The 10823-nt window shown below is 42.3% G+C and overlaps 1 protein-coding gene across 10 annotated transcripts in view; it reads left to right on the top strand.

Annotated features, from left to right (window-relative positions):
- The first annotated feature begins 880 nt into the window (after positions 1 to 880).
- Positions 881 to 10823, top strand: part of BICD1 (BICD cargo adaptor 1) — a 225887-nt gene continuing 215944 nt past the window's right edge. For 3 of the 10 annotated variants that reach the window (XM_072798423.1, XM_072798421.1, XM_072798422.1), the window contains exon 1: positions 902 to 1622. In XM_072798423.1, the coding sequence (XP_072654524.1) occupies positions 1410 to 1622 (213 nt within the window). In that variant the 5' untranslated portion in view covers positions 902 to 1409. Of the gene's footprint in view, positions 1623 to 2018; positions 4986 to 10823 lie in introns of those variants that run through there. The other 7 variants (XM_072798420.1, XM_072798419.1, XM_072798424.1 and 4 more) reach the window with 6 other exon arrangements.

Raw genomic sequence — 10823 nt, 5'->3', positions numbered from 1 at the left:
CATGCACTTAGGACACTCAGAAGAATGCCTGGCACGTGTTCTCGGGAACTATTAGCTCTTACTTAAAAAAAAATTGTGGTAGGGTCTCGCTGATACCATATATGGGGAATTTCATATAGTTTTCCCTCGTTGAAGAATGTGTAGAGTGGGACACCTGAGGCAAGAAGCAAGGTATCTAGAGGCTTCCCGGGTGGTATTTTCCTGGGCAGACCCAGTCTTGTGGCGAGCTGGGCACCCAACGCTCGCGCCAGGGCACTTTAGCCAAGACTCTCCCGGGGGTTAATAGGGTGACTCGGCGGCCGAGCGAGGCGGGCCGGGCCGGGCGGGCCAGGCGGGGGTGGGAAGGAGGCTGCGGGCCCCGAGCGCGTTAGTCACGGTGCGCTTTTCTTTGGGAAAGGCGCGGATCCCGGCAGTTCCCCGCGCAGCGGCCGAGCAGGGGCGGCCCCGCGCACCCGGTGGGGGTGGGGGGGCTGGGACGTCGGCGGGGCAGAGCCCGGGGAAGACCTCCCGCCGCGGCCGAGCGGACCAGGGCGCAGGTCCCTCCGCCCCCGCGCGCGCCCCCGGCCCCGGCCCGCGCGCCCCCCGGTGCAGCTCCCGGCGGCGGCGGCCCCGCGCACCCGGCGGGGGGGTGGGGAGGCTGGGACGTCCGCGGGGCAGAGCCGGGGGAGGACCTCCCGCCGCGGCCGAGCGGACCAGGGCGCAGGTCCCCCCGCCCCCCCGCGCGCGCCCCCGGCCCCGGCCCGCGCGCCCCCCGGCGCAGCTCCCGGCGGCGGCGGCCCCGCGCGGCCGGCGGGAGGCGCCTCGGGATGCCTGGGTCGGTTCCTTCCCTCCCCCCGCGCTGACTCCCTCCGCCTCCCCGCCCCCTGCGCGGAGCCGGGGGCCGGGCGCGAAGGGCGGGAGCGGGCCCGAGACTGCATCATTCCGCACCGGCTGCAGCGCGGCCAGAGGCAGCAGGTGGAGCGAGCGGGCGGGACGCGAGCCGGAGCGCGCCGGGCCCCGGGGACACTGCAGTGACGCTGCCCGGGAGACATGGCGGCCGGGCGCCTCTGAATAAGCAGAATCGCAGCCCCTCGTCGTCCCGCGGCCGCCGCAGCCCGGGCCATGCCGCACGGCTGCTGAGCGCACGCAGGGCCCGGCCCAGAGCACGCCGCCGCCTCGCCCCTCATCCTCCCGCGCCTTCTCCATGTCGCATTTCTCCCCAGTGTGTCGGGCGGTGTAGCCGCCGCGGCCGGAGCAGCAGTCGGGGCATCGCCGTGCTCCCTCCGCCAGCCACACTCTTCCATTCTTACCCTTCCCTCCCCGCCTCCGCCACCCCCCCTCCTCCTCCCTCCCCCCGCCCCCCGCCCCCCGCCTGCTTTGCCTCCGGCTCCGCGTCCCGACGCCCCCTCCCGTCTCCATCCACCGGGGCTATGGCCGCAGAAGAGGTGCTGCAGACCGTGGACCATTACAAGACTGAGATAGAGCGGCTGACCAAGGAGCTCACGGAGACGACCCACGAGAAGATCCAGGCTGCCGAGTACGGGCTGGTGGTCCTGGAGGAGAAGCTGACCCTCAAACAGCAGTATGACGAGCTGGAGGCGGAGTACGACAGCCTCAAACAGGAGCTGGAGCAGCTCAAGGAGGTGAGTTGCCCGGCCCCTCATCCCTCCCCGGCCCCCGGCCCCCGGCCGCCCACCCCCACCCCCACCCCCACCCCCACCCCCAGCGCCCACTCATCATCTGTAAAGAAGTCGCAAAGGATGCACGCAAAACATCCAAAGGCATGTTTCTTCGTGTTAGAGTCCTTTGTTGATAAGAGAAGATTGAAAGAGTCCATTGTGTTCTCCCCCCCCCACCCCCCAAGAGAAAAATTGCCCAGGAAATGAATGTATAAGCTGGCATTTGAGAGGCAGTGGCTGGTGAGGCCGTGGGGGAGGGAGATGCAGAAGTCTTCAAGTCTCAGCACTTTAAGGCGACATTTAGCTGGGTTGGAATGTGTAAATCCAACTTCTTCCGAACTGCTGTTATTTCAAACCCAGGGGCCAGCGACTATCCCATAATCCACAAAGGTGATGAGTGGGTTTGTGCTGAGGGACCTACAATTTCAGGATGTGGGATCTGTGGCACCTCAGCCCTCTGAAGGCAACCACCCCTCGATGCGAGGGGGAACTGTTATTAGAAGAACTCTCCGCCAATCCCATTTGACAAAGTCTGGGCCATCTCCATTCTCTTTGGCTTTAGTTATTCTTGTCATCTGGCTGCCTGAGAAAAACAACTCTGCTGGGTGATCCCGCTGCCTTGATTTTACCTCGGAGTGAGGCAGAGCCATGCCCAAGTCATCTAAGGTCACCCTGACCAGGGAAAATTTAACTCCCCTACAAACGATCTGAATGGTTTATATCAAGTGCATGGATAGCCATCCGTATCAAATGAGGCTCTTCTGCTTGGAATGACTGTATTTATAAAACCAGAATATCACAAATGGGCCATGCATAACACTTGTCCTCTTTAGTCTTTAGGTATTTGGCTTCTCTTAAAGACTGGGTAATGTTTTGGAAGAAAATAATGGATATGCTTTGATTTCCTATCAAGTACTCCTAAGAATATACATACGGTTGAAGGAACTCAGTCTGTTTTACCTGATTCCTGAAGCACTATGGGTAACAAGTCACCGGTTATAAATTTATATGTACACACTGCTTTTCTTTGTGGCAAGTCTTTCTTTTTAGGAGGCTATTGACTTTTAAGTGTTAATTCTAAATTTGGTATATATTATTATAAAAAAATATATTATCAAAATATATATATCAAAAATATATATATTTTTCTTAGTTTTTTTGGAGGGTGTCTGTTTTTATGTTGCTACAGTTAAAAAAAAAAAAACGTTTTATGACCTATCTAATCAACTTGCCTTCTAATCTAGTACACGATATGGTAAATACTTCCACTTTTAAGTATGTTTTCTTTTTATTCTGAGGGCTGAATGCCAACAAATAAACATATGGTAAAAAAAAACCCAACTAAAAATCTGATTTTCATGTATCAGGATGTAAATTTTGAGTTCATGTTTTTCTTACCATGTACATGTCTGTTCTTAACAACAGCTGGACTTACTGGTATTTTCCAACTTAGATTAGGTCTGATATGTTTAAATTCAGTGATGCTAAACCTTGTGAAGTCAGGAATAGTGATTATAATTCTCAGAGATGTTTTGATGTTTAAACCTATCAACACTGCTTTGCCAAGGTGCAGAAGTGCAAACCAGGCAGTGGTAAGCCATCACCTCCTTGATAAAGGAGGTAGATTTAATTTAATGAAATGGAGTATTAACTGTTAACTGACCTTCCTGCTTGATTTAAACAACCTTTCTAGGGGTATTTCTGTGTCATTTGCACTTACTCTACATAGTAAACCATAATGGAATTGTCTTTTGCCTTGACTAGACCATGAGCTTTTAAGGAAAGGAATCTATCTTAATTTACTTTGCATCCAAAGCCTTTAACACAAAGCCTATCACATAGTAAGTGTATGATAAATATTTTATTAAAGAGTACATTTATATTGGAAGAAAGAACACCTTTATCAAACATTCACTAGTCAATCTTGGTTAGTGTCAGAGAAAGAATAAGAAAATTAGGAAGTATAGGAAGTGACTGGTATTGAAACACTACCTGTCATCAACAATAATGGGAAGGATGAGAAAAAACGTTTTGTGAGAAGAGTACAACTGTAGTTTCTTAATACAGAATAATGCAAAGAGCAGTTATACATTTTTTTTCTTTAAAGATTTGAGGCATATTTTGTTCTATAGGAGGTTAATAAAAAATTTATCAGGATTATTTTTACCAGACGATACTCATTTACATATGTATTTTGAGTTGCACTTAGCATAAATTAGTTCAGTTTTTTATTCCAAATGAACTGTGCTAAGCAATTACATAATAAGATATTTAAGAGTAATAAAATAATGATTATATTTGTTTGATAGCATGACCTGTTATTTTTTATTTTTTAAGCATAATGTATACTTTAGTTGGGATTATTTAAATGCACTAAATCGGTCTCCATAATATTTCCTGTTTGAAAAGTAAATCCAGAATAATTGTGCAAGCTAAGATATCCCAATGATGATATCATATAGAAGCCATTTTTGAGAGATGTTTTGTGAGTGTTCTGATTTTTAAAAAGGAAGTTTTGTTCATTTGCAGGTACATATAGTAAACAATTTTGTATTTTATGTATAACATCAAGTATAAAATATCTGGCTTATTTCTAGGCTCTTTTTAACAAATATGATTCATTTATTCGTTTAAAAGTCATTGGTCCAGTTTATGAGAACATCAACAGAAAATGACTGTACTAAGTCCAAGTTGAACATTGGTAATTTGCAGGATAGCAACATGGCTCAGTCTTTACAGGTCATTTTTTTTTTTCAAGAGTCAGCACCCAGCAATGTTGCTGCCCTCCTTCCCGGGCTGATTACTGCTATGACGATAATGCAAGTGAGCGGTGTTGGCCTGAAGATGTGCAAAATCAAGATGATGAACTCATTATTTTTTTTTCTAGTTTTTTTCTTCCCTAAGTCTAGATTGTTTTTTTTTTGACCTGGCCAGACATCCTTTAGGGCTGTGCCTTCTGCCTGTATTACTATCTACATGACCCAAAAGAACACACTTGAAAGAAAAGTAGTCACGATATGAAAAAAGGAATGACTTCTGCCATCATCATAATGTTCTCCTTTTAATAGTCTTTGAGGAGCCAGACAAAGCAACTTGTCTCTTAGAATACTTGACCATGGTTTTATGATTTCACGAGTAATGCTTGCTTTTCAGTGACCTGAGGGCACCCATGCCCAGTGTTGCTCAGGTCCTGGCTGATTGTATGCTTGGGATGTGTGTAAATCAGCACTGTGAATGTCATTCAGGCCAAAATAGTGGAAGAGTCATAGTTCTAAAAAAATTTTTAAACTAAAAATATACATACATTAAAAAAAAAACCTCCTAGAATTTAAATTTGTTTGTGTTTGTTTTATTTTTTACCTAAAGAAAGTATTTGAAATTTAAAAAATAGTAAAGTGGAAAAAGATCCCCTTAGAAAGGAATGATTCAGCATTCTTTGTAGCATTTTAGAAAACATATCCATGTGACAACTTTAGAAAAGTTTTGCAGCTAGGTTACGGTAGACTATGTATGAAGAATCTTCAACTCCTTTTTTTTTTTTTTTTTTTTTCGCTCATTCTTACCCCTGACACCAAGGATAGACACCATTTGTTAAAGAAGCACTTTGTGGACAGTGAGCAGCTTTTCTTCCTGGAGCCAATTTTGTGTTTTTTTCAGAGCACTGGTTAAATCATTCAAAGAATAAGCATTGAACTTATGTACTTTTTAGAGACTGTCACATTAGGACCTGATGAAAGCCATTTAATTATTTGGATTCATCTTTAAACAGAAATTTCTTTCTTTATATGGAGAGATTGTTAGCTTTGTATATGCTAAATTATGAAATCATAGTTGGGGGGAAGGGAGCCCTCAGATTTCATTTCCAATTTATGAATGAACATAGAGAATGTTAATTACTTATTTACCTAAGTATTTTCTCTCTCAGTGTTTTGAAAGAGACATATTTATATTTATCATTATATTTATTATCAAATTAATTAAAACATCTAAAATATATCAATATGTGCTTTTGGAAAGTATTTACAAACAACCTCAACAAAAAACACAATCACTTTCAATCATGTTTCTCTCTCTCTTTTTTTTGATCCAGCTGTTCTAACCTGCACCATTTCTTCTTTTTATTTCAACTTAAAATTTCATCTCTGGCTAAATTATTTCTCAGATATTATTTAACAAGATGGTATATCTTTCATCACACTCATTATGTTTGGATGAACATGTATGGTAACTATGGTTTGATTATTTTTTCAGATTTTCATGCCTATGAATATTCTGCTCTATCATCCCCTTCAGTACACTTATGCTAAATGGATATTGCATTCCAAGTTCAAAAATATGATAATCACTTGCATGTTGAAATATATAGTAAAAGACTTGCTCACACATAATGTTGTACCTGTAAATATGGCCTTGAAGGAGAGAAAGGCATGAAGAGATGCAGTCTTACTATTAAATCATTCATTATGTTAAAGAAGAATGTGAAGTCAAGTGTCAGGAGATGTTACTGGGAAGGTGGCAGTAGCTACCTTTTGCCTTGGGGATGGAGAACCATTGAAAGGAAACAAAAAAAGTTTCTTAGTAACTGTGTTTGGTGCCTTACATCTTACTTAATCTTCAGAGTGATTCAGAGACTCTGCTTATTTTTACAGATAAGAAAATAATAGAGTAATAAAGCATTTAATTCTGTAGAAAGCCCTATTTAAGACTAGGCATTTTGCATACCTTATCTCTAATTCTTTAGGAATCCTTTTTATATGGTAGATATTACTTGAATTATGCAGAAAAGAAAAATAGGTCTTAGGTTAAGGATTCTTCTCAAAGCTGCAAAATGAAGTGGTGGAATCTGGTTTAGGAAGAAGCCCATTTTCTTTTTCACTGTACCATACTACCAGAGAGGGTGAAATATCTCAGTCACATGTATGGTTTAGAAGTTCCAGTGTTGGGTGTAGAGAGTGGATTGGAGCTGTGCAGGGGCAGTAGGGATGATGAGGAGGGGTCAGACCTAACTGCTGTTTAGGAGGTGTAGAGTGGAACATGATGCTGGGTGGCTGGATGTGGGAAGTAAGGAAAAGAGTAGAGTTGAGAATTTTCTAAGGATGTGTAGAAGGTGGTTCCATTCACAAAAGAAGGTACTATGTATGGGAAGAGCCATTTTAGAGGGTCAGGTTGATGGCTAGGTTATAGGAATCCTTTTAATTCATGTTTTCTTTGAGGGGAGGCATAAGTTGCATGACAAATTAAAATACTCAACTCTCAATTTAATAAAACAAACGAGTAATTTGTGCAATTTTGTTGTCATTTTATTCAAACCCTATTTCCAGAACATGGAAGATATGAACAACTTAACAATGTTTTCGCCAGTTAGTTTGATTGCATTTTGAATTAGAAGTTGTGCAAATTAATAAACAAAGCTGGGCCTGACACAATGAGGACCCAGAGGTCAGCCTAAGTGGAAAACTGGCCCTTCCTGACCTCTTAGGTTAGAGGGGCCTGGGAGAAACAGCACACACCTCTTGCTGACAGATAACTTGAAATCATATTAGTGCTTTTCATTTAAAATTTTTTCATTCTTTTTTTGGTCATAATAGTTTGCTCTTTGAAAATTATGATTCTATAATTACAATTTATGGCAACAGTCCAAGTTAGATAAAATCATATACAAATTAGTTGTTTTCCTTTCTCTCCTCCCAATTCTGTCTGTATTCTTACACTTTGTTGAATATTCTCTTATACTTGTTTTAAATATCTTTAACATATGAATCCATTGACAGAGTTTTTTGTTCTTGTTTATTTTTATAAAAATGGGATCATGTTATACATATTACTCTGTAACCTGGTGTTTTTCATTTAATACTATATCCTTTTAAAATGCAGATATTTCTAGGACTCGTGGGTGGTCCAGTTGGTTAAGCCTTGGACTCTTGGTTTCTGCTCAGGTTATGATCTCAGGATCCTGGGATCAAGCCCTGTGTCAGGCTCCCCGCTCAGTGTGGAGTCTACTTGTCCTCTCTCCCTTTCTGCCCCTCCACCCTCTCTCTAAAAATAAATAAATAAAATCTTTAAAAATACTAAAAAAAAAAAAAAAATCAGATATTTCTAAAGCAGGGCTAACTTTTTTTTTTTTTAAAAGATTTTATTTACTTATTTGAGAGACAACAAGTGAGCATGGGTAGGGGGTTGGAGGCAGGGGGAGGAAGAAGAGGCAAAGGGAGAGGGAAAACAGACTCCCCACTGAGCAGAGAGCCCCACGTGCTGCTCTGTCCCAGGACCCTGAGATCATGACCTGATCTGAAGGCAGATGCTTAACTGAGCCACCCAGGTACCCGGCAGGGCTTCCTTTTTAAGGCACTGATGTTTTGAGCGTGAAGAAAATGGGAGTGAATAGAGAAGAAAGCCAGAGAATCCCAGGGAGTGTGGGTGACCCTGGGGGCTTGGAGGGATCAGGTGGTCCAGCTTCTGCCCTGAGGATAGCTCTGGTGCTGAGAGAGAGGAGTGCAGGCGTGTGTAACAAATGGATGGAATTTGTTGGGTTGCCCCATGGCAGCCTGTGTGATAACACCAAGGAAAAAGATGGAAAGTTTTGTGCATTAATTAACAGCAATTTGATTCTTGTCTTCTTGGCTGGTGATGGGGCTTATGTGTATCAGCATAATAGGTGGCTAGATTCCATGGCCGATGAGAGCTGGTCCTGCAGTGTGGCCACATCCTGTCCATACCAGGTCTTGGTGAAAAGCCAAGATGATTCAGGCAGTTGGGCCTCATTATGTTATTCCATCTTTGCCCTGTGATAGTTGAGTTTTGAGGTGTTGGTTAGGATCATATACAGAATCTCAGATTCAGCATGTTATGTAGGTGATGGGGACCAGTGGATACAAGACAGGAAATTGTTTGGTAAAAGTGTTCTTCCTTAAAACAATGAAAAGGTATATAAGAGTGGCAGTTGATACTTTTTCTTCTAGGATTTAATAATTTTGTCTATAAAATTAAGGAGTTGGGATAGATAATTTCTATGATTCTTTTCAGCTCTAGATTTCTATGATGCTCTGTTTTAGCGTTACCTAGTCTACTTGTTTTAATCTATCTGTCCTTTATTTTTCAAATTCATTGTATTTTCTTTACAATATACAGAATAGACTTATTCAATTACCATAGTTTTTACTTAGCCGTTAGAGCTCAACTGTTTTCTGTCTTTTTCCTCCTGTTTCTACTCTAGTCACTCATCTCCAGCCAGGGAAATCTACCTGTTTTCACACTTGTATTCTGTCCCTTGACAGTTTATTTTTATTATTTTTTTAAATTTTAACAATTCATAGTTCTCTTTTCCTTTGAGCATCTGGCCCAAACTTATTTCCCTCTGGATTAATTTTACTTTTTTAATCATACCTGTATAGTTATAGAACTGGGGCACCTGAGCGGCTCAGTGGTTAAGTGTCTGCCTTTGGCTCAGGGTATGATTCCAGGGTCCTGGGATGGAGTCCTGCATCGGGATCCCCACAGGGAGCCTGCCTCTCCCTCTGTGTATGTCTCTCTCTCTCTCTCTCTCTCTGTGTCTCTCATGAATAAATAAATAAAGTCTTAAGAAAAAAAGAACTGACTCATTGAGTTTGTTTCATTGACATATTTGTGATTGCTTCAGAGAAAGAACAAGGCCCAGTGGGTCCATGGGAGCCAGATTTTGAGTCAAAATCAAGAACTAAGAAGTATGGGGTCCGTTACCGTTTTCTTTAGGCAGGTTTCTTTAGGAAGTAGTGAGTTCTTTGTTGCCAAAACAATTTTAGGAAAGGCTAGCCAACCACATGCTAGGAATACTGTCTAGAAGGTTCATGCTTAGAAAGGAGTTTATATAGGATGATCTCTAAAGTTTCCCCTACCCCAGTCTGAGTTTTGAAAATTTTATCTTTTTACACTTTCCAAGTAATTTCATATTATTTATGTTTTTTTATACTCCCTTCCCTACCACTAGATCATAGTGTTTCCAACATGGTTACATTTTTCTGTTTTAATGTTTAGCATTTTGCAGTGTTTATGACTTTTGATTATTTGGAATGTTTTCAAAGTATATCAAAAGTTTATCTTACTTTTGATATGTTTTGTTTGATTTTCAGAAGAGAACTGATGTGTAATAAAGAATTTAAGATGACTACATCAGTAAATTTGGGGAAGTTTCCATGAAATTTTGTACAATTTGAATCTATATGATTTATACTGAGGGGGTCTGTAGCGTCCAGAATATTTGGGTTCATACACACACGCACACTGATATATTTTGTCTTTTACACTTAGTTCAATATTTTAGAATTGGCACCATTAACAATTTACATTATATAGCAATCTGAGTTTGGGTTTTGCTTTAGATTACCTGTGCCCCTTGTTCTGTTTCATTTATCCATTCAAATGCTTGTGTTGAGTGGCTACTGTGTTGGGCACTGTGCTGCTTGCTGAAGATACAGTGTTGAGCAAGACCGACAAGATGGAGCTGCCTGAATGGAGCTTATGTTTGAGACCCAGGAGATAGTCAGTAAGCACACATGCACTTAGGACATGAGAAATGCCATGAACCTAGGCGGAGACCGGCTAGGAAAAGTGTGATCAGGAAACCCTCTCCAGGAGGTGGCATTTGAGCCCAGACCTGAATGATGAGTCACATGAAGATTGGGGGAAGTAAATTTTAGGAAAGGGCATAAGTACAAATATCTTGGAGCTCTGTTTGTAGTTGTTAAGAGAAATGATGGGTCACTATGCCCCATAAAAACAATCATTCATATTTGGAAAATGACCATCTATACAATACTATATTACCTTTGGAGTTTTTGGATGAAATTTTGGGTCTCAGCATAGGAAGTGTTTAAGCAAAGCCTAAATACCCACCCTGGGATCTTCTTTTAGAAGACCTGGGTCAGAATCAATGACTTTCTATACAGACTACTCAGTAGGGTCACCTGGGTGATTTACCAAACTGCTGCGTTGACTCCACTCCAGTATAGTTCAGAGTCATTGGGGGTGGAGCCAGGGCTTTATTATGTTAACCTTCCTTCCCTCATAGATACAGCTGGGGCTGAGAACCTCTCCAGAAACTTCCAACTCTAGAAATAAATGATTCCACAGGAATAGAAATGTTTATTTTTTAAAAAGACTTATTTATTATTTATTTTAGAAGGGGGAAGG

Source organism: Canis lupus, chromosome 25 (assembly GCF_048164855.1).
Source record: "Canis lupus baileyi chromosome 25, mCanLup2.hap1, whole genome shotgun sequence".
NCBI lineage: Eukaryota > Metazoa > Chordata > Mammalia > Carnivora > Canidae > Canis > Canis lupus.
The sequence above is the reverse complement of the archived record's forward strand: the minus strand, read 5'-3'. Positions and strand labels throughout refer to the sequence as shown.